At 39.3% G+C, this 24,094-nt stretch overlaps 1 protein-coding gene across 3 annotated transcripts in view; it reads right to left on the bottom strand.

Moving 5' to 3' along the window:
• The window catches only part of SHTN1 (shootin 1), a 91,184-nt gene that overhangs the window by 4,899 nt on the left and 62,191 nt on the right, over positions 1-24,094 (bottom strand). For 2 of the 3 annotated variants that reach the window (XM_006920831.2, XM_006920832.3), the window contains 4 exons: positions 22,295-22,404; positions 19,289-19,342; positions 14,208-14,328; positions 10,093-10,285 (listed from right to left, as the gene is read on the bottom strand). In XM_006920831.2, coding sequence (XP_006920893.1) covers positions 10,093-10,285; positions 14,208-14,328; positions 19,289-19,342; positions 22,295-22,404 — 478 coding nt within the window. Of the gene's footprint in view, positions 1-1,694; positions 1,786-10,092; positions 10,286-14,207; positions 14,329-19,288; positions 19,343-22,294; positions 22,405-24,094 lie in introns of those variants that run through there. The other variant, XM_025039192.1, reaches the window with a different exon arrangement.

The raw sequence follows: 24,094 nt of genomic DNA, 5'->3' as shown, positions 1-24,094 counted from the left end.
CTATGCTGTTTACCACAGGCATCTTCTAGAGACACGATGATGCCGCGAGCCAATTCTGGGATGTTTACTGATTTCTTTCTTTCTGAATCTCTGTATTTAGCTGCATCTTTCAGATATGTAAATATAAAGTCCATCCCTTCAAGTTATCCTTGTTATTTTTTCCTTTGTGACTTGTAGCTCCTCCTGGTTTGAGATCATTAGGTCCATTCCTGGTTCCCATGGGGGGCTGCCCAAGGCTCTTTCTGGAATGAGGGGCCTTCCCACTGGGCCTCACTCTAGCTCCATTCTTGTCTTATGGAAAGAGCCCAAGCCCCATCAGTGATGGCACCAAGAACCCAGGCTCTTGCTCTCGGCAGCCATAGTGGCAGGTTCTAGAAGGTTAAATCTGAAGCTTCTCCCCCAAGGTAAAAGTCCCAGGCACTCAACTGCAACGATCCAGTCGGAACTGCAGTGTACTATTATTCTGTTCAATTTTTATACTTTAATTCTTCATCTAAGGGCAATGGCCACAAATAAGGAATTAAAATTCGCTGCTCATGAAAAGTATGGCATTCTCCTGGGTGCTGGAAAATCTCCAAGTAAACAGGTGAGGTGAAATTAAAAAAGACTGAATCATGAGAAGTTGAGGCTGACAGTGATCAATGATCCCTTTTCATTTCTCAGATGAAGGCACCAAAGAACAGTGAGTTAAATGATTTGTCCAAAGGTGCACAACTTGTTAATAGCAGATACTGCGAAAACTGGAATCTCGATTTCCTGTCCAATATTCTTCTGCTTACCACAGCATACTAGTAAGTCTTTTATGACCCATTCAGATAGATATTATCATGGGTCATTTTAGATCATTTGCTCAAAGGCTATTTCAAGACAAGAAGAAAAACCAAAAAAGCTGAATAAAAGCTCGGAGACAATGTAGCAATCTACGCCACTCTACGAAGCAGGATGCCCAAGCACAACTCGGGCGCTCTTTGAGAAAGCAGCTACTTGTCCCCAACTGCCAGAGAGCCAGAGAGTGGGGCTTGGACAGATGGGGCCGCTTGCTGGTAAAAGCAAAGACCTGACTCCAAACTGTTCTGGTACCAGAAGAATCAGAACAATTGCAAACGATATTGCCAAAGCTGAACTTTATAAAGGACTCGGTGATTTCGCAGACTCCGTTACAAGAGATGAAAGCGTAGCATTCTCATTTTTAAAAAGCACATCATTGTTTGCATTCAGTGAAATTCCTTTCAAAATCAACTTTCCACGTTCCAATTATATTCAACAACATTCTAGCTAACATTTCGGCTGCAATTCAAATTAACTAATGCCCCAAAGAGCCCTAATAGACGCGGTTCGGAGCTCAATTGAATACAATCAAAGCTCATGAAATGGAGGGGGAAATGCTTATTTCATGCAAATTCTGCATATCACTCAAGCTTAATTTTACTGATAATATAAAGGTGGGACATTTTGAACATTACAGTGAATGAAACTTTTAAGCGGTGAGAGTTATTTTATAAAATGCTACCTCTGAAAAGCTGATTGCCAAACAGTATAAAAATGGTTGGAGGCATAAATGCCAAGTTCATTTCTATTTCACTTCTGAGGTAACTATCTTTCAAATCGCAACAGCTGGACTATTTAACGCAATCTGGTGAATCAAAGTCTAGTTCTTCTCTGGTCTCCCAGTGGGACGTCTGCATTAGTCTGTGGCAGCCATCCAGCAAATGACGCACAGCCGGACGGTCTGAACTCTGTTTCATTTACAATAAAAGTGGATAAAGCCGCAATCATATTTACCACCTTCAAGGACAGAAAAAGGAAAGATTTAAATTTGTCTTTACAAAGTAGTTTCCTGGGAAAACTCCCAAGAGAAAGTCAGTTTTATATTTTCCCTTGTGTAAAAATAAGAAGTCTTCATTTTTTTTTTTTTTTTCCCAAGCCCTTTATACAGTCGCTCCAGCAATGAACAGTCACGGCATTACAGCAGAGGCAGTTTTCACTGTTCCTCTCAGACACCCTCTTTTTCAAATTTTAATACACTTGTCCAAAATTTCCCCAAATGGAATTTGAAACACAAAAATGACACTTTCTATGTTATTACTAATTCTAACGCTCTTGAATATAATGAAGGTAGAATGAAGCTAATTTCTTCTGGCTTTGTGTACTGTTTAAAACTCCATCTTAGCTCAAAGAATAAATTAGTTCATCCATTTGGGTCAGCTTCTATGTGAGGGAAAAAATAGATGTAATTTTAAATTATGAAAAAGAACACTGTTAAACGACAGAACGCCACCGTGGCTGGAAATCTGACATCGCCTTCTACACGCTGACCTGCCGTCGAGATTAACGAGACTTCCTTTTCACAGAGGTAACAATGGCTGGGCACAGACCTCTGTGTCCACACTTAGCCATATTTTCTTTAGCAGGGTAACTGCAGCGCAGGCACCTTGTGCGAGGGTTACATCGCAGACCGCAGGGCATGCTACGAAGGCTTGTGCCAGTTCTTTTATTCCTCTGGGCTGTGGACATTTACAGATTTCAAAATACGCTGGCCCGCGGAGGCTCAGGCAACTAGACTGTTCTCACCAGCAAGTCGACACGAAAAAAGCGTAAACTAAGATGGATTTTAGCTCAGGCGCAGATTCTGAAATGTGCGTGATACTTCTTTTTTTGGCTACTTTTAAAGCTCTGTGTAATTCTGCACAAGTTTTTAAGTCACCACAGAAAATCCATTCAGATCCCAACTATTAAGAGTGAATGTTATTTAAAAGAAGTACTTTCAGAAACACAAAGTTTTTCACAAAATTCATCATATATAACACTGGCTCCTCAGAAAAGCTGCCATACACAAAATACTCGCCATTTTCATTCTAACTTTTCAGAATAATAGTTTTGAATTTGTAAAGATTTTTCCTTAAATTTACTATATTATATAGTTTAAACTTTTAAGATGGGAAGTCACAAATAATTCAGAGTGCTACTTTTCATATAGTTAGATGACAAAGTATATTTCAAATGAAATGTGTTTATCAGGTTTCAGAAGTTAGATCAATTTATCCTTAAATCTGAAACTGCATTTAAGTTTTAGTCGGCTATTTCTACTTGAATAAATTTAAAAACTCCTCTCTACTCCACTATACACAAATAAAAGGAAACACGGAGACTATCGAAAGATATTTTTTAAAAACATTACAAAGCACCAAAAGCAATTTGGTTCTCAGTGCAGAAGTGATATATTTTATGCTAAGTCTCTTAAAATCACAGGTGTTTGCAACTGGAGGCAAATGTTAGAAGGCAATTAATTCTTTGACAGAATCGAGAATTACTCAGCAGCATTTTAAGTCATTTTGAGATTTACTCAACAGAATTTTAACACTAGGTGTTACATAGCCTCAACGATTAATCTGGAAGAAGCTGCTGTCTACACGGCAACTCAGAACACTTGTAAGACAAAACCACGGGCGGCTCTTCCGGGCTGTCCACAGGGTAACTCCTTGGGGGGTAGGAAAAAAAGACTAAGTGAGGGGATCTCAACTTCCAGAACATCCAGTTGTTCCGCTAATTTTGTTGTTAAAACTTAATGGTGCATGTGCAGGCGCACATGGGGAACCTTTGTAGTAGTGCTTTGCGGAGCAGAGCTGTTTCCTGCAGCGTCAGTACACAATTCAGCAGTACTAAGATTACAGTGCAGAGCAAAGCAAATCCTTTAATTGTATAAGAGCGTCAGATTAAGCAGTAACTTCCATGCAGCTCCTTCTGCTAGCTAGTAGTCTCTTCCCAGAAACAAATGTTTACTAAGCACAGGGAAGTTGCCCTCCATTCCCTCCTCCACACCAAGCACACATGCACGTGTCTGCGCACGCGCGCGCACACACACTCTCTCTCTCACACTCACACACACACACACACACACACACACACACACACACACACACGGGGAGAGAGGAGGAGAGGTGGAGATGCGGAAATGGTGGAAATGGAAACAAGAAAAAGAAGACATATCCCCCCGCCACGGGGACTGGAAGAACGCTCCTGCTTTCCCCTTGGACGAAATGTTGACCCAAACCTCTCTTAAGGAACAGTTACACGACCGGCCAAATTAATTTGAGGCAGGTTTCCCAAAAAGTAAGTTAAAGAATCTCAATTTCTATTTACTAACATATTCCAAATGCTCAGATTCTCTGGCTCCAACCAGAAAGGGCAGGCTTTTCAATTTCATTTTTCTACATTAGTTTCATACTGGAAATAACGAAAAACAAAACCGAAGAGACCAGTCAGAGGTCAAACAATGATCAAAATCAATCTGACTTTTAATTCAAAACCCGAGAGGCAATTTGATTTTTTTCTTTTACAAAAATGTTTGGTCACACTAACCAAGCAATATCTAAAATTTATCTTTTATCGACTACCCTTCGGTGTTCAGTTAATGGCCCAAACAAGGCGATTCTTAAAAAAGTAAAACTGTGTGGGGCCAAAAGTCAACATGTATTTAGAAATACCATAGATCTAGAAATAAAATGCAAATTAAAATAAAAATGGTTTCATTGGAAATGGACATTTTTCAATTGAAATGAAGTCCTGTAATTGCTACATGGGTTTTTGTTTTTTAAATTCTTCCAGGGCACAATGTGACCTGTTTTGACCTCCCAAACAAAAAAGGCAAGCTAGCTGCCTGTCTGGTGGTTAAAAAGGGAATTTAAAGGAGCTTGGTAAAGCTTAGAATCTGGGGGAGCCCAGTGAGTGAAAAGAAGCATGATGAATTAGAGAAGTGTTAACTAGAAGGGTCTCTGGTGCCTTATAAGCATCTTTGAGAATGACCGAGAGATTACACAGCTGTGAAATCATTGCAAATCACGCCACTTTCGAATGGGTTCTCCCTTTCGAAGCAAAGTTTTACAAAAGTACTGTAACTAGATGAAGTGAAAAATCATCTTCGAAGATGACCGCCTTGTTTAGTTGTAACTGTCAGGAAGTTATTCACCTTCCTGAAAGGAATTAGTAGGAAAAGTGAATGAACGTGGTCGAAGAAAGCTCAGTTCGAACAACTATGGTCACTTCCAGATGAGACTATTCCGAGAATAAAAGCGAGATGGCAAGAACCCAAGATCCCCTCAGGCCTCTGCCTGCCTGTGATACAGAACTCTGAGATCTGCTCATCTCTTCCTCCACCCTGAAGGCTCACTTGTCCTGCCTTTCTTTAGAACAGAGATGCCCTAAAACATGACGACAAATGGACACCTAAGCACAAACTCAAAGAGCTACCCGATAATCGACCAAAGGTGGAGTTGCCTCAAAGAGGTACAGCATAAGGCTATGGAAGGTATGAAACAACTGGATTTACCATGAGTCAGCTTTATGTTATCATATTATATTATCATTTAGTAAAGCACCTAATGCAATGATTAAAGTTGGATGTTTTTTAGGTATTTGACTTATGGGAAGAAACTATTCAGCACGTGTGAAATGTCAATTAATAAAAAATATGTATTTGATGTGGTAATTTCCAAAGTTTAATTGTGAAGCATGTCCCTTTATTAGACATGTGACCCCAAAAACATTAAAATAATTTCTTTCGAAGTACTCTTTAAGTCTTCTTGTTAATTCGGAAGGGCTCTCCTTTCCAGAATTCTTTGTTTTACTGGGTAACATTTTCTTCCCTTGGCAAGAGATGTTTTAATGGCTTACATTAGCCTTAAGAAGAGGAGGGAGAACGGAAGAGATGACATCACCTACAAGTATGTAGGGTCAGAGGGGCAGAACGTAGCACAGGGCTAATGGGGCGACTGCAGAATCGCTGCTTTCCGCAAAAGAAAACTCATGGGCACCTTCTTCCCTCCTATTCCTCGAGCTTTTAATATGCTCACTGCAATATGCTGTAGTTCAAAAGCATGGGTTTTGGAGAGAGAATGAAAAAGGTTCAAATGAAATCAGAGTCCACTATCGATTACGAACAGGATTTTGGGCAAACTGCCTCACCAACCTCAGTTTTCTCATCTGTGAAATGGAGGTATGTCTATTCTGTACATGTGGAAGAATTAACATAATATATGAAAGCACCTGGCTTCAAGAAATGTTAGTGAAATACAATAACAGCAGCAAAACATCACAGAAGCAAATTCCGAAATCCGGAACCTCCAAACTGGAAAATGGTCCCATTACCTATAGCCTCCATCTATAATCAATGTCTGCGCCCTGTGCATATATTATGGAAAGGCAATGGTTGAGAAAACTGATCACACTCTGTTTCCTTGTTACTCCATCCAGTCTACAGACTTTTACTAGTGAAAACAGAAATCGTTCTTGTTTTTCTGACCCTATGCAACACTCGGCCTGTTTTCAGGTACTGCAGCTGTCTGAAAATAATAAAAGTTATCTTTTAAAAATTCCATAATTTGGCATTTTCATATTTTATATTGACTATCCCACCCATTGAGATTAGCTTGAATCTGACACTGTCAGATTATTCGAAATCAAAAGGAAAGAGCATGAAAGCAAAAACAAATTTATACAGTTCATTTGGTTGGCCAGTTGTTTACCCCTCACAGCATAAAAGGAGAGTATAAGCATAACTCCTGTCTGAATTATAGTCAGAATTAATGAAATTCAAATTCTCTGTTAGATTTAATGTATCATTACAAGATAGTATATACTTATGAGAAATAACAGGACACAAATATTCTAAAGCTATTATTAAAATAGAAATAAAAACAATTAGGCTTCTCCAAGTCCTGATTATCTCTTTCTCTCTTTTTTTTTCAAAACAAAAAAACAAAAAAACTTGCTTTGCTTAGGCTGGTGACAAGAATGTTAATTTTAATTAATCCTTGTTTAATTAAGTATTAAAGGTGTCTCTTGCCCTCTTATAAGTCTCTAGGAAATAAATCCATATACTATATGTATCTCTGGCTCTATAATTTACCAGACAGGAGTTACTCAATTATTTGGAATATACACATATGTTGATTTTCAGAATTTATTAAAAGAAAAACTATTTCCAGGAATAGCTTGATGTTATTTTTCTGGTTAAGTGAAGATCTTATACAGAAAACATCTTTGTTTCTTCTCTTACTTTAAAATCTCTCTTAGAAGATTAGCAAATTTTCCTGTCCACCTGAGGCCAATCAAGAGTGAATATTTGAATCTTCCTTTTACACTGGGTATTCTGCTGTCTCTGATAACTTTGTCTTGTATAGGTACAAAGATGCTGAAGAAGTATGCAAGACTCAGCTGAATGTAAATGACTCCTGGGCATTTAAAAAATGTTTTTAAAAAAACCCCAGATAACGCCAACCCAACAACAAACCAAAATCCCTAATGTTCAGCTTGTGATTGATGAATAATGGGAACATGCTGGTTAATTGAGTATTCCCATTAATTGATAATGTGTTGTTTGGTTGATACTAAAAATGTACTCATTCATTCACTTATTCAACAAGTATTTACTGAGAGTCTATCATAAGGCAAGAATTCTTCCAGGTGTTTGAGATACACTTGAGAACAAAACAGACAAAAAATTTCTACCTTCATGGAGCTTACATTCTACCAGAGGAAAAGAGAAAATAAGCAGGAATATACTAAAGTAGATAGCATATTAGAAGATAACTACTATGGGGAAAAATGGAGTAGGTTAAGGGGGAATCGAAGTTTATAGGAAGATGAATTACGATTTTAAATATGGTGGTCGGGGCAGGCCTCATTGAAAAGATGACGTTTGAGCGAAGAAATGACGGAGATGCGATGGTAAGTCATACAGCTGCAGGGAGAAGGGCATTCTAGGCAGAGGGGACAGCAAAAGCAAAGGGCAAGGGCGGATCAATTCCTGGCCAGAGAGGCCAAGCTGAAGGGAGGACAGGAGGGTAAGATGGTAGGAACTGGCTCGCGCGCGTGCACGCGTGTGAGCATGTGTGTGTATGTAATGATGTATGTCCTAAAGCCTACTGTGATTCATATCCTCCCTGGACCTTGAGCCAACAGTGGCACTCACCTGAAACACTGTGGTGGTGTCACCACAGATCAAAATAAAGATGCAATTACTACAGCGCAGATAGTTTTAAAAAGCAAAGGAAACGTTTCACTTTTTAACTGCTTATCTGACTTAGAAGTGTTCTGACAATTCAGGTCTATGGGGTAAGATAATGTCGTTGCCTCTACCTTGTGGTTTATATAACAGAGCGAACTTATTATTCAGAGGCCGCCAGAAACAGCCCTGAAAGTAACCCTTCTCATTCCTGGCAGCTGGACAAGTTTCAGGGAATCCTGACAAATCATGAGTTTTTACTTTTAAAACTTACATGTAACTACATTAGATCATACTTCTTTTCCTCATTAAAAAGCTAGGTTTACACATGAATGAAGTGTGCCATCTGGGAAGGGAATAATTACCGTGTACAAACACAAAATACTCAGATTCATTTGGATAGTCTAATGGTATTTAAGAAACAGGTTTTTCAGAAAGGTACTCTTTGCTAAATAACTTTCAATATGAAAATACATGGCATTAGTTATTTCAGCTGAAGAATGTCAAGAACTGAATAATCAAGCATTAGGTTACAAAATTTAAAAGTTAATACAGCAGCAGAGAGTATTTGTATTAGTGCTTTAAGTAGATAAATTAAATTGAAATGTGTCTCTTAAGCAGCCATTGAACAAGCAAGATGAGAAATAAATTGAGCTTCACATAGGCCTTTGTGGCATCTAACAACTGTCAACACATGGATCCTTTTCACTGTCAATTCAACACATATTTTGCAGACCTTGGGCCTGCAATTATTTCATTTCCTTTCTTGGGAATGTAATTTCCACTTACTTTTGGAGAATAAAAGGCAGACAAAAGGAGGAAGGAGTTGCAGTATTTTCTGATTAAGATTATCTGTGTAAAATGGTAAAGGAAAAAAATCTATACACACACACTGAAGCATTTCTCAGAAACTAACTTGTCTCAGCCAAATTGCTTTTGTGTCTGGATATTGGTTCAAATGTAGCCAGATTGTTGATGTCAAATTAGGTGTTAAATAAATTTAATAGGAAACGTGAAGATTGAATATAGATCATCTTTCTGTTAGAACTGTTCAAATGACTGTAGTCAAAAGGAAGGAAGCACATGACTGCAGGAGAAAATGTGCTCTTAAACACAATGAAATTAGATAAAACTGTAAGTCAGCAAAGCAGGCCTTTCACTCCAAAGGAGGAAAAAAAAAAAAAAAAAAGTTAATAGTACCAATGGGAGAAATGCAAGAGTGGAAGAAAATACCAGTTGGCAAAAACAGACGTAAATTGAATTTCAACTTCATTTGTCCAGGCTTCACCTTTTAAACTAAGACAAGTAGAACTACAAAAAAAGCATTCTTTCTCTCCCGATAGAACAGGAAATCAGAGGTTTAATGAACTGTGATTATAATATTCAGCTGATCTGATTTGTCTCACCTCTTCTTTTTCTTTAAGTGACAAACCCACTGACATCCTGGCAAGGGAACTAAAGCGAAACTAGACTAATTTCAAAAAGAGGCTGCCATTGTTATAAAACAAACTGATCATCTACTAGATCTGTCAGAAACACATTCAATAGCAGGATTAACTCTGTGACAAAGTGCCACTTTCAAGCAAGTCTATAGATAACTCTTTATCTATGTTTCTATCCTCGGGATAGAGCAATATTAAGGCACGTCTTTAACTGAGGACCAGAAAATAAGGTTGTAAAAATGTACCCTTCAAAGTATGTCAGAAGAGCTAGATCTTCTGAAAGATCTAGTATCTTCTTCAGCTGCTCACGAACCATTAAGAGGGATGATCTAATCGTTTAATCTTGAAAGACTGATGAAGTGTCTTCTGATGCTGAAGAATCACCATCGAGGCCAGTTTTGTGTAGAAGAACCTGATTACCAAATCAGCTTGGGGGCAGGAATTCTCTTTCCACATATCTGCTTTGGATCAGAATAAGACCTCTAAGCTAGGAGCCTAGAATCAAAAGTTGGCTCATCGAACAAAAGAAGAGTATTCATTGGCTAACCAAATCAAAATCTCTCCAAAGAGAAATAAAGCAAAGTAACATACGTGTTAGTTATTACAGATTCTTCCACACACTATTTAGTAAAGAGCATCATTACTTACTGAAACGTAACCTTGGAACTTGTGCATCCTTCCAATTTACACGCCCCTTCACCTGGCTCAGGTGTCAGGGGGGACGGGCTGTTGAATTCTGCCTCCAGAGTTTTCTTGTTCAAGGCTGTTTTTGTTACACTGGATACAGAACCCAACACCGGCATGGATTTGGACTCTGAGGTTGCTAATATCCCGGTTGGACCTTAAAACCAAACACATACCTCAAGTTTAATAATTCTGTGCAATGTTGATTAATATGGTACTGAAAAACAGATTAGCTGAAAATCCCTCAGGAAGTGAAAAGGCCGAGTTTTGTTAAAAATTTCAAGAGCATGCTGGAAAATGTTCCTATTAGAAATTCGCTCTGCTCTGGAGGTACTACTGCTTTTCAATGCACCAGGACCACGCTGAGAAATTGTGTACGGACCTTTAAGAACCCACAAAACCCCAGGCCATGGTTCCCTTGCTGACCAGAGTCCTTAGAAATACTGGAATTGTGAAAACTCTTTTCTTCTCAGAGTATGGCTTTCTGACAGCCCTGCTTGAACCATTTGGCCTCTCAAGAGTTAATTCCTCCCAAAACTCAGCTCTGCATTTTAAACGCAAAATGGACTGATGTCAAAAGGCTCTTTTTAAAAGGCTCATGAAGGCTTCTTGAGCATTAAAACAGCTTTTATGAACATTTTCATTTTAATGTGATTGAGAAGTAAGTGGATTTATTTCCTGTTAATATACAGACACAGGATTATAAAATTAAGTAGCAAAGAGTTTGGCTGTTTACCTTTTAGACTTTTCTGCTCTTTGGGACAGGATTAAAAACTGTAATAGGACTTGTTACTGAAATTATTGGCATATTAACCTAAAAATTCTGGGCATGATTTATTATCTATCTTTAGTTAGAAAGATACTACCCTAGACAGTTTCTTTTTTTCTAGCAAGATTCTAGTATGTCTTTCTTGAAACTTCGGAAGATCCCTGTAAAACAAATAGATTCATGACGTCACAAACGTACGAATACAATTAGAACTTCTAAAAATAAAGCTAGAGGACAACTTTGAAAGGTGCCAGTAAGAGAAGGACAAATTTGGGAGTCTCTTCATCCTGAAGATACGTCAGACCGTCTCCCAACGTGGAAAGTGGTACTAGCTAGCCAATCCAAAATGCTAGCTAGTCCCTGATCATCAGCATTAAGCTCTGGAATTTTATTCTTACGTTTATATATAAATGTGTCTGATGTATTACAACAGCATAACATACAAACTCCAAAAATGAAGTTCCAATTTGCGAAATCTACGTACGAGGATCTGGAAGGCTGCTCAGCCATTCTGTTGTGGCGCCTCCTCTAGCCTTAGCCCTCCGACCGGACCTGGCAGAAAGCCTCAGCTCACAAAGCATCGGTGTCTGTCTGACTCATCTGTTTCATCTACACCATGTGGGCGGACAGCTTTATTGATAGTACTGATCGTGGGAGTTCAAAAGGCCTTTCCCTCCCACCTTTGTTAAGCCTCATGTTGCATAAGGACGTGAGAGAAAAGAGATGAGCAGAAGGATCAAGAAAAAAAGTTCCAGAAAATATAAAGATCCAGTTGAATTCAAGGACTGCTTCAGAGCAGCTCCATCCTGCCATTGGGTAACTGTGGACTGTAACACTAGACAGCTTTAAACGATCTATCCTTGTGGGAAAGCAAGACCCGTTTCTAAATACGCCAGTGCCTGCTACTTGTCCTGCAACTGAAGCCAGTTAAAAAAGAGGGTGAGCTGCGCTAGAGCTCTCATTTTTCTTACACACAAAAAGAAATAGAAAAGAATGCATAATGTTTATTATTATTATTATTATTGTTATTATTACATCCTGTTAAAGCTACTCAGTGTTTTCCAAGAGGCACCTGCAGCTCAGTTTGATGGGCCACAAGTCTATGTAAAACAAGGGAATACCAGGTCCATAAGAAAAATTCTAAAGAAAAAGGTGCTTCGCTGGCCCCTGGGCTATCGAGATAACAACTAATTTGGGAGCCGAGCTCTGCGAACCTCAGGCTGCCTCTTAGGACGCTGTTCTTCTCGACTCTGTGACCTCACACTTAGCTTTGCCATAATTTGCTCTCACCACGCAGCTGCGCTGCTTTGCGTCCTAATTCACCCCCGTTACCCCAGAATCTTCACTGTCATTCCATGACCTTCATTAAAAGATTTACATGGTAAATATCTCTTCCCATTTGATAGTAGGAGAATATCTATACCATTTTTTTTTTAAAAGGTATTCCTTTTACTAGGTGATAAGAGTTTATAGGTTTGTTCCCTATCTTAACCCCTCCTTTTTTTTTTTTTTTTTTTTGTTGCTTTGGCTACTAGGGAGCTCAAAAGGAAATTTCTGCGTAATTCTCCTGAGTATGTATTTCCTCTCGACCCCACCAATTAGTTTTTATTTCTCAGTCCAAATATTGATTTTATTGAATATAGATTTCTTATTCTAATTTTCCTCAAATGATATGTTGAATATATGTATACTGGTAGAATATATCCAATAAAAAAAAAAAAAGAGACTCGCCATGCCTATAAAATGTGTTCCTACCTTCCCTATATTTTGAAATATTTAAATTTCTGTACTGACTCAAAGGAAAATGTTTCCTTGTTTCTCCCATTGAAAATTAACTCTGAAATAGGGAGTGCTGCATGTTTAACCAAGTTCATGAGTGAAGTAAGAATATCTCTGGAGGAATAAAAAGGTCAGTAGCAAAATACAAAATGTAAATGGCGGAGCTCTAAAATGCCATCCGCAAAGTCCTGAAAATTAATGATGGCTACATGAGCACTATAATGATGAAATACAGGAAAAGTCGCAGCACTGACGAAGTCACAAAATGAATAATCATTCATTATGGAGGCTGGTAAATGCTTGTAAAGCAATCCTAAGGTAAAATATCTCTATGGCACCTCTTCATTTTCCCGAGAGGTAGTTATTTGGGGGAGGTGGTTCTTATAGGATAATAACAGCAGAATTTCCAGACCAAACCAAAAACTGATGAATTTTTTAAAGAAGGAAACAAAGGCTTCATCTTTTTAAAATAAAGGTTTGGCTGGTATTATGTAGCTTTCAGTTTAAGGAACCAATTTCCTCAAATGTTTGAGTAAATCCCTATGTGAAAACTAGAGCTTGATTACCATAAACCTAAATCTTTAATAGTCTAGCAACCTAAACTTGACGTAAACATGACAGCAATGCAAATTAAACTGTTTTAATGGACTAGTTGGAGTTGACTGAACTGAGTCTAAAAGATTCAGCTTACTAGCTATGGTTGCTGATGAATTTCACTTTAGTTTTTCAAAGCCAGACTCCTGGCCACAAAGTTTCTGCTAATGACCTTGACCAAAGTGATGGAAAAAAGCTGAAAACGCAGTTAATTTTGCAACAGATTCTGAGGTGTACCATGACACAAATGCAAACTGTGAGCTCAAGACTTGCTCAGGTGGTCATCTATAGCTGCTAAGCACTGGAATTTCTCATTCATTTGGTGCACAGGCAGAGACAATAGACCAAACGGATCTGAAGAATAAAGATGATTTCTCTGCATTTGTAACTGATGTTAATTACTACTATTTCTACTAATTATTGTGTGCTGACTTTGTGCCAGGCACAGTGCTAAATGCTTTTTATATATTGACTTACTTAATCCTTTGAGTAATCCTTTGAGGTACTGCTTTTATTATCGTTACCTTATAGATGAAGAAACTGAGGCACAGAGAGGTTGAGTAATTTGCATAGGAGCAAGCAGCACGTAAATGGCAGAGCCAGGATTCACTCTTACTGTCTGGTTCCAGAGCCTGTACTCAATGCTACATTTTGCCAAAGCCCATCCTGAGTATCTACACGAATGCATCTTGCGTTAAGCAAAGCAGATGTATAAAAAGCCTGATGACCTACAAATAAATAAGTAAACATCCCAGTCAATAAAAATACCTAAGAGTTCTTATACAATACCCATAAGTACCTTTGACCATCCAATACTTCTCATTCACATTAAAAAAATTTAATAATGTTAAAAAGATGATTTCATGTTCTAAATGAACTTAAAGGAAGATGTTGCAAAGAGGAAGAATAGAGCTGTGGAGAATTCAAACCAGCTTACTACTGCTATCTGCTTCTGCTGTCACCTTTCTGCGACGCAAAATCCTTTCTAACTCAGTTTCACTGTGTTCAGTGTCAAGGGATTTTAAGCTTCTTGAACTAGTGGATTTGTTAAGTGTCCCCTAAAGTGAAAACAAAACAAAAACAAAAAGGTTAATGTCTTAATACAATATACAAAAGAATATAAAAATCAAATCAGCAAAACATTACCAGAATTTGAATGGATTAGGAAATAAAATGAACTCTCTCTCTCTACACATGTTTTTTCACGTGTAACACCTATTGTTGGATCATTTAAGAAGACGCTATTGAAGATGTAAGATGTTAACTTTCATACCAAAAGAACAGTACGAGAACACCTCTTGATGAGCTAACTATATGAAATTCAGTGGTGGGAAGGTACTTGTACACCGATGATTAAGATTCTGATGTGTGTTGATTGGCTGCTTGGAGAAGAGAAGGGATATAGTGAACTCACCTTAGAAGGTTATCCTGATACAGCAGCCACAAGCTACTGAACCCAACTCCTTGTGGCACTGAAAAATGTGTGGCTGATTCTTCAGAGAGAAAGACCCTGGCTGCACTATTGGTGCTAATGGTGTCATGGCTGCCAAAGAAGGCACATAATGCTCTCCAGCGGCCTACCCAAAGAAGTGATGCACTGAGCACACCTTGACTTCATTGTGAAAGAGGCAAGCAAGGGCCCGGCTTCACAATTCCATAATTCTAGCAGCAGAGGCAGTGAATGTATTATTCAGGGGCCAGAAGATACTGAAGGATACAAGAGATGCTGTAAAACTGTGCTCCTGATAAAATTGCTATTGACTTTCAAGATGACAGAGAAAGACCCAGGCAGTGGTTTCCTGCCCTGCTCCTTCAGGAAGTATATTATGAAGGGAGAGCTAAGGCTTTCCGCCTCCATCACCAGTCAAGCACAGAACACCAGGTGATGTATTTCTTACATGTAAGGATTTAGCACCCCACCATTACAAGTGGTCCATTTCTGCATAAGAAATGCCCACTATTTCTTTGAAATTGTCCTCCTTAGCCATACTGCAGACTTGGTGAGAAAAAATGCCAGGAGAACCACAGTATTTTGACAAGAGCAAATCAGAACCTCAAGTTTGGTATAACTTGCCAGACTTCATGCCATAGTCAGAAGGCAGTTTTTGTACACCGAGGCTGACAACCGGCCCAGCCTTTGTCACTTCTGAACTCACTCTGGATTTGCCTTAATCCTGCCCCCAGTCCCCAGCTAATTTCCTGAGGATTCTCAGAATCCTACTTGCTAAAAATGGTAACTCATGTTTCTTCTTTAGCCTATAAAACAAAAAGTAGTTTGTAAAATTAGGTGATTACAAATCTCACATGATATAGGCTATTACATTGCTTTGTTTAGAAAGGTTCCCCACCCCACCCCCAACCTGCATAAAATTATAGAAAAGCAGTCTGTTGTCAGGGAGAAACTTGACTAACAAGATTAGGAGATTATATTCTTTTGCTGTCAGATGCCTAACCAAAACTGATGCGCTAAGTACTTAGATAAGGCTCATATTTTAATCAAGCGTATTATTCTTCCCTACCCCCCCGAAGTACCTCTTTCTCCTTTTCATTTATTGCAAATATCATAAAATATAGTCAAAGGAAAATCATAATACATGTAACACTATAAAGGCTCATTTCATAATTTAAAAATTACTTAGTTTATGTAATCGTTAACAAACACGTCTGTATCTACTCACCAAGAGTTACATATCTTACTATTCAGGTAGCATACACACTGTTATGGGAAAGAAAACAGAACTAACGCCAATTAAGATAACTTTTTAAAAATGTACTAGAAAAACTGTTCCCAAATCATTTGTGTTTATAATTTTTAAAAACTTAACAGCTGTTAGATATGTAAATAGATATTTGAAAGACTTACTGGCCATTACTATTAAAATAACTCATAGAATGACTGCATTGTTTGAATGTCAAGGACATCCTATGTGATTTTTTCCAATGGCTGGAGTTGACACAAGGATATCTTTTATTGAAGAATGTGTTTTTCACAATATTATCTATTTTTCATTTAGATAACAGCATTATTTCCCCCAAATTCCTGATTGTAGTAAACTATCCTCTCATCATACCTGATGCTGAAGGAATCCATTTTCCAAGTTCTAATTCTTAAATCTCACACTTTTTTCTCTATTCACTGACTATGTTTGCTTTAGCTAATATATGAGTAAACTTTAAATGGAGGATTCTGCATATGACTCTCAACAGAAATGACTAAGCAGCTCAGCTAATAAAGTACTTAGATTGTCTTAATTATCTATTTATATTGTAATCATAGATTTTGAGATTCAGAAATTAACCTAGAAACCACAATTGGTACACACAATTCCTTCAGTTTACAGAGAAGAGATTCAAACTCAGCGAGCCTCAGGGTTTGGGCCAGGTCCCATGATAAGGCAGTGATAGGGCTGGACTTTGAACTTGGCTCTTCCGGCTCCCAAACCTGTTCTCCATTCCTACTTTAACCACTTTGATCATTTAACCACCTTAGTCTCCGTTAGTTAAATGTTCACAATGCTGATTAATCTAATTGTCAGGTGGCAAAACCAACTGAAAAACTGAAGATATTCGAGAAAGACCTGTAAGAGAATTTTTTAAATGCCGTTTTTGTTTCTTTGATTTAGAGGCAACTGAACTTGAAAAGAGACTTTTAGTTTAATTTGTATTGATTTATTCTTTAGAAATTGCCATTTCCACTTCGAGGGACTTAAATGACTCAGGAAGACTCAAGTAGGTTTCTAACACCTGAAAACCCTTGTGGGACTATGAAAAATGACCTATATACTTTTTATCTACACTATACATAGCTTTAAAAAGTAAAGTATAAATAGGCTTGGAAAAATGAGTTCAGTCAACACAGAGACTTTAAAAATTGGCTTGGAAACTGTACAACTCAAAATAGAGTGAGGCTTTCCAAACGAGAAATTTGTTTTCTGCCCATATGCTAACTTTTAGCAACTGGCCAAGTCTCTAAATCATGAATGCTCTTTACAACTCAGGTCACATTTCATTCCAGCCATACACCCCACACGGAGTTTATTCCTGGTCTCTGTTCTAGGAGAGAACTGATCACAGTGTTTGTTGGTTTCTTGACATCTCTTGGTACAGGTGCTCGCTTTCCCCCGGAGGCCACAATCTTTAGGCTTTTCACGTTCTTTTCATGTTTGTCTCTTACATGCCTCAACTGTGAGGGTGGTGTCCTGTGCTTTGCTGGGTACCAACTTTGATAACCCTAACGGTCTCAACTCCAGCAAGAAGCACCCACAAAGCCCCATCTGCGAGGGACTTCCTTTCTCTCTCTTACAAGGAGTTGTGTGGTTTCTTAGTGCCAAGCGACTAGGAGTTACAAATGAGCCATCGTTCCTTAAAGGAACTTCCGTGGGGGTAGCAGAGAGTTGCCATGTGGAAAAGAAGAGTCGGGGAGAGCACTACGCATCCCACTTCTTAAAAAACTGAATGCAAAAATATAATGTCAGAATAACAGCTATAGTGATATATCGATGCCAGATAAGGTAGAGAAATCGAATGATAAGCCCAGCGCAAGGAGGACAGGGGCAGTTTGCAGAGAAGAATGATATTTTGACAATCTTTATAATTGGTAAATTATTTCACACAGAAACCTATTTCACAGATTTCTCTCCTTAAAGCGGCACGAAATTATAGTGAATCGGATTGTATAATGAATATGACCATTAGGAGTAATGCTGCGATTCAGTAAACCTGCTATACCACCCAGCACTTGGGGATCAGGATATCCCGGGCAATCAAATTTCATATGCATCTCATACAGGCGTCTGATTTTTCAAATAAACCTAATTTTTAAAAAAATCGAACTCAGATAGTTTACTCTTTCTTTGATGATCAGAACTCTGCTCTAGAACCTCAGTGTCCCTGGGGACATTCCTGTTCATCTTCATGAACAGGAATTAAGGAAGTAGCATTCTAACGCAGAGACAACGTAAAGGACTGTCACAGGGAGTTCCCCTTTACTGGCTAACGAAGTTTTCTCATTGAGTCCATTAGGTGATAGCCACAGGCTTCTTCACTGGTTTTAACACTTTACTCTGTAGGCACACCAGCACCGTCCGCCAGTGCTGTACCTCTCACCTAAAACTAAAGCAAACTAATTAAGCCAGGCTCTGTGAAGTCTACTGTTTCCTGCTTTATGAAAGTCATTCTGTTTACCACAATTACGAGGACGTCTACACGCGATGCAATGGCACAGTAACAACACACGTGGGAGTATCAGCTTCGTACCTCCACCCCCATGTCTGCTGACCTGCATACTCACTGGTACTGAAACTGTAACGGGATCTGAGGACAGAGCTCTTAGTATCTAAAACATTTTCTACATGAGGTGTTTGTCACTGACAGCAACTGCTGGACAGGGCAGTACTGGTTTATTCTGTTGGCAAAAGCTCATACTTTGGAGAGAAAAATATAATGAGAGATGGGTGCTAAGTGAGTTCTCCAGTGGATGTGAATTACTTTTAGAAAATGAAATGAGTTACATAAAGAAAGGGATTTTTATTTTATTCTCCGATTCATCATCGAATAAACTTTTTAACTGTGAGGAAAAAGCAGATTATGACCCTCATACTAATATGTTTGGGGGCGAGGGGTTCAGATTTACATTAGGTGCCAAGGATTCCATTTTCATGCCCAAAGTTAAGCACCATCCTTGTAAGAGACTCTTATTAATAAGCACGTGCTGACCCTCACACCTGGCCGGGCACTTGATCTTCAAACCGTAACGCAGGGTTTGGAGGGCAAGAATAGGAACAACGATTTTGGTGACAGTGTAAACCATTCCTTTGGAACAGAAACAGCGGAGTACTGCTATATCGTGAACACCCCCGACGGAGGAGTCCACGACGCAATCCAGTGAACTATCGAAAGAAATGAGGCTTAACGTAAATGAAAATAAAACATTTCAAAACCGAATCATTCACGAAAATAGATCTCAAAAATATACTTTCATTTCCCCAACAACTAAATAATAAACAGATCTATTCTTACCAGTATTCCTTTTAATTCATTCACCGCACTTTCAGACCCTTTTGAAGATTCTGGCTGCAATTTTAAAAAGAAAAGAAAAATCGCTGAGAAAATCAGTTTTAAAATACTAAACAAAGATTTTTACACGGCAAAGTGCTGGTGGCTCCTGTTGACTATACATTATTTTTTAATTAAGTCTACGTCTTAGGGTTAGGGAAAAAAAAACATGAGACATGTCAGTGCTCCCAAGCGGCACTTACATAGGAAATTAGAAGTAACATTCGAAGCAAAAGGACTCAAACTACCATTTTCTAAATGTCGTTGCGTCACCTCTTATCGTCATACATAGAAAAGATTTATTTGGTGAACACCAGCTTCCAAAGATCTAATTCCAAATTATGCCAAATTCTTTTTACAATAGACACTCTCCACTCACACCGCTGGACTCTGTCAGCACGTGAGGGACAGGAAGGCAGCGGAGCAGAAAGCAGGCGATGGGGCAGAAAACCTCTCTCGGGTCCGTCAGCGCCAGGCAAACGGCCGCAGGCAGAGGACCGGCACTGGCAAGTCATGTTGCCTGAACTTCACAACAGGACTGAGTCAGGCGCAGGGACCGGCGAAGAACCTGGCTCGCGGGAGAATGCTCACATCGCGGGCTGGCAAGGCCTCAGAGGGCGCGCGGTCCAATCACTGCACCTTATTTATAAGGGAAGCTACACCTGAGGAAGGCTGTGTTTCAGTCGGTGTCTTGAACACAAAGTCCAGTTCTCTTCTGGCTACACCATGAACAAGACAACCTCAACTGATGTTCTGGGCAGTGATATCTGCCTGCCCCATAATACCTAACAGTCTCTGTGCATCCCTCAGCTAATTTAAGAGAAGGGAAATTTGGCATGAGGCCCTTGTGAATAAAAAAAAGATCAAAAAAGCCCTCTGATCGCCCTTGCGCCACTTCCGTTCACAAAGGAAAGAGATGAAGAGAAACGGTGCCAGACACAGTGAAAGAAAGGGCTCCTTAAACCTCTCATTCCTGGAAGAGTGTAGGCTAATTCCTCTCTCGTGAAGAAATGGGAGGTGATTCATAGCAGCCTATAATCCTTTCCTCTAGAAGATAATAAAAATTAAAAAAAAGAAGAAGAAGATTCCATTCTAATTTTTTTAAATGGGCAATAAGAGAGAAAAGTGAGAGGTTTGCGGCTCATGCACAAATAAGACTAAGGCATTCGACTTTCAAAGCGTTAGGTGTTCCGTGAAATGTACATGCCATCAGCGCCAGGCGTAAGTACTAGTCGAAAGCTCTAAGACGCTAACTTTAACCGTACCAGTACCCCCAACGATGTCAAGGAATTTAGAAAACATGCAGTTAAATTACTATTCTCAAGGCCAACTTCTGCACGTAAACTGTTTGGGTGGCAAGCTATTACTTCTGCACAAACACCCTGGCTAAAAGCATACTCTGAACCGCCGCCATGCCACTCAAGCTGCCCTCTGGCTGCATAAGCTTTGAAGCCCGGGCTGCAAACTCGCATACTGTGACACTGCAGGAAAGCACCAATGGTACTCGGAGAAGGCGTCTGTACTCAGGCATGCAGTCACCGTCTGTTTCAAAGGTTACTGATCAGGTCATTCAGCACTACATCTGCGTGGTTTAACGATGACCAGCGAAAAACCCACTGGTCCGCTGGTCCTTGTTCTTCTAGATTTTGACCTGACATTAAGTGATGTGTAACTGTGGGAAGAGTCGTGGCAGAAAAGAAAAGGGACTAAGAAATGTTCCGAAAATGAGAGGGCACACGGGACACGGCTTATGATCTCGGACGTCCGCAACATCTTTCTTTCTAAATTAATTTTGCTTCTTTATGACGTTGCTTTTTTTCTCTAGTAACAGCTCGGTTTTGCTGATTCCTTCTGAAATACCTGCGCAGTGAAAGTCATTGAAATGTGTTCTTTTCAAAGGTTCCACTGATGCTCTGTATCTTAAAGTGTCTTCCCATTTTATCTCATTTGATCCTGACTGCCACCCTGTGGGTCAGGGAGGGCAGGCGCTATTCCCACTTTGGGGGGAAAAAAACCCGGAAAGCTGGGAGGGTGCAAAGGCCCCGACTCCGACGACAGTGTTCTTCACTCGCCCACCAGACGCCAGCACTGAAACAGCTGTGCCAGACTGTCCGCACTCGGCTTCTCTGCCAGTCCTGCATTCTGTCCCTGGCCTGGAATCTAAATGCACGAGACTCAATTACTCTACATGGCTGGCCGAGGTTCCCATTTCGATCTTGGAGCTGAATATTCCTTCTGTGTTTCCAACCCCCTTTCCACAGTCCACGCCATGGCCATCCCGGCCTTGCCTGGCTATCTTGCCTGCCTGTGACAAATCAGCAACTTTAAAAGCCCAGCGAAGTTTGTACTGAACAGTCACGGCACTTGGGGATGTTGAAGCAGCTGGAAGAGGGGCATCCTTGAGAGCACGGAAGAACCATTAACTTTGGTTTAAAAGAAGAACGAGAATCAATCTGCTGATACCTTACAGACTAAGAAAAGAAAAAAATTTTTTTTCAAGAAAAATGTCAAAAACTCTATTATTGGGTCAATTGAAATGGGACAGATAAAAAAAGGGAAGGAAGAAGTACTGAACCAGACAGCTGATGATACTATAGACACAAAATTTTCTCTTTGAAGTGACCTGGAATAGGTTTGTGAAATTAGTGAAAGCAATCAGGTAAATCTCACTGTTTTTCAAGTTGTTTTAGGTCTGTGTTGGCTTTATTACGTGACCCTTGCCCCTAGCTTCCCCTCCCCCACACATTGAACTAGAAGCCTCAGGAAGGCAAGGATTGTCTCACCTGTTTACTGCTTTATCCCCAGTGCCTAAATCAGTACCTGGCGCATACCAGATACTCAATAAATACTTGTTTAATTATACAAAAGAAGCAGGAATTAAGGAGATGTAGCTTGCATCACATTTCAAAATTTTACATTTTAAAAAAAGAAACATCAAGCAGGGCAAAAAAGCATTTAGTCGTCCCATACCTTTGCCTTGGGTCTAGCTGTCTGATTGACTGGTCTAAGATGAACTCCCTTTTTAATTCTATCCATCATCTCTTCAACTGCTTGCCTCTTCAGATCTGTGACTTCTTCAGCTAGTCAAAGAACACACACATAAATCATCTCATAGTACAAGAAAACGGCTACTTCCTATTTTTGGTGACTTAGAAAGATTGCGCTATGTAATTAACTACAGTCATTTTTTTCAGAAAAGTCACAAAATACCAATAGCTTAAGGTGATCAGCTCTCAGGTAGCAACACATGTTTCATAATAAAATCTTTAAATAAAAGATCTGCTTTGAAAAATAAGAGTTGTAAATTTTAAGGTCCAATTTGTAGCCTGGAAATCAACACTGGCTCATCTATGTTAAACAATTAAAGTGGATTTTGTTCCATTTGTCAGCATAATTCAGCTAAGACCTGAATTTCTACCGGTCTTTAAAAACCCAACTTTGTAAATAACTCCAAATAATCATTCATCTTTGTCTCGAAGGCATTTTTAAAATTTATAATATATCATATGGCAAAAGAATCAGCCCAAAGAAGAAATAATTATCAAAAGCTCACCTGAAAATAAAAGATCAAAGAGAACTTTTACTTATTGAAAGAAATTCAGTCAAAAGATGGGTAGCAAATAGGAAAAGTCTATTTTTAAATTGCTATCTTTTGTTTAGGAATCACATGGGAGGGAAACATTTAAGCAAACCTTTTTCCAGCCTTTTCAATCTGCCAATGTTAAGAGAAGACATACATCCAGAAATTACTGCAATTAAGCAATTAAATTTGATTTTAAAATTTCAACTGTCTATTGTATAACCTTTGTACTATTTGCTGCAAAAACAATAAAGCTGTTGAAATATGTGTCAATTAGAAGAATGCAATTGAGGTGAGCTTCCACCTGTTGATCAGAATAGTGAAATTTGCCTATTTCTGAAATATTTATCACTATTAACACAGTTCTAGATCTTGCATTTACCTCCATCTAACTCACTGCAACCCATATATTAAAGGTTAAATATCTCATAAAGACCTTCCAATTAGCATCTTATTAAGACTCCAATGGTGGGGCACGCAGTGGACACTCCACAAGTACCTACCTTCTGACTGACCTGTAAAGTTTTAGATTTAAATAGCTAATTAATATTTTTTACTATTTGACCAGAAATAACTAAGGCCCAAAAGGATGGTTTCCAAATGAAGGCAATCACAACAATACCCCCAAGTTCGTTAACAGCAGTGGCGAGCTTTGCCCTGAGAAGACCAAAGTCACAGCTTCTTTGTCTGCCACATGGCCGGAGCTCACTAACCCTGGGTAGCCAGTCCTCTTATACATATGCCCCGGGGAGCGACTCAGAGAGCGAAGGTTCCATCATCCTCACCTGTGCGGCGCCACAGTGACCGAATCGCTGCTACATTCATTGCATGACCTAGGTTTTATGATACAGTCCTGACTTCAAATAGTGTTGTCATCCTCACAAGCCACTGAAATGCTGGGAATTAAAATATCCAAACGGCATTTTTCAGATCCACAAGTCAAAAAAGTATCTTTTGCCAGGCAACGTGGGAAACCCAACAGCAAAGTCTGAACTCATCCACCAGGAAACGAAAAAGACTGTATGCCCTTAAATGGCATTTTCCTGGGCAGCTTCTGCTGATGAGTCACAATCAACAAGGGGACACAAGAAAATTACTATGGATAGAAATTCCTTTCCTTCCTTCCTTCCTTCCTTCCTTCCTTCCTTCCTTCCTTCCTTCCTTCCTTCCTTCCTTCCTTCCTCCCTCCC

Source organism: Pteropus alecto, unplaced genomic scaffold, assembly GCF_000325575.1.
Source record: "Pteropus alecto unplaced genomic scaffold, ASM32557v1 scaffold177, whole genome shotgun sequence".
Lineage (NCBI taxonomy): Eukaryota > Metazoa > Chordata > Mammalia > Chiroptera > Pteropodidae > Pteropus > Pteropus alecto.
This window is presented reverse-complemented; position numbering and strand designations above follow the sequence as displayed.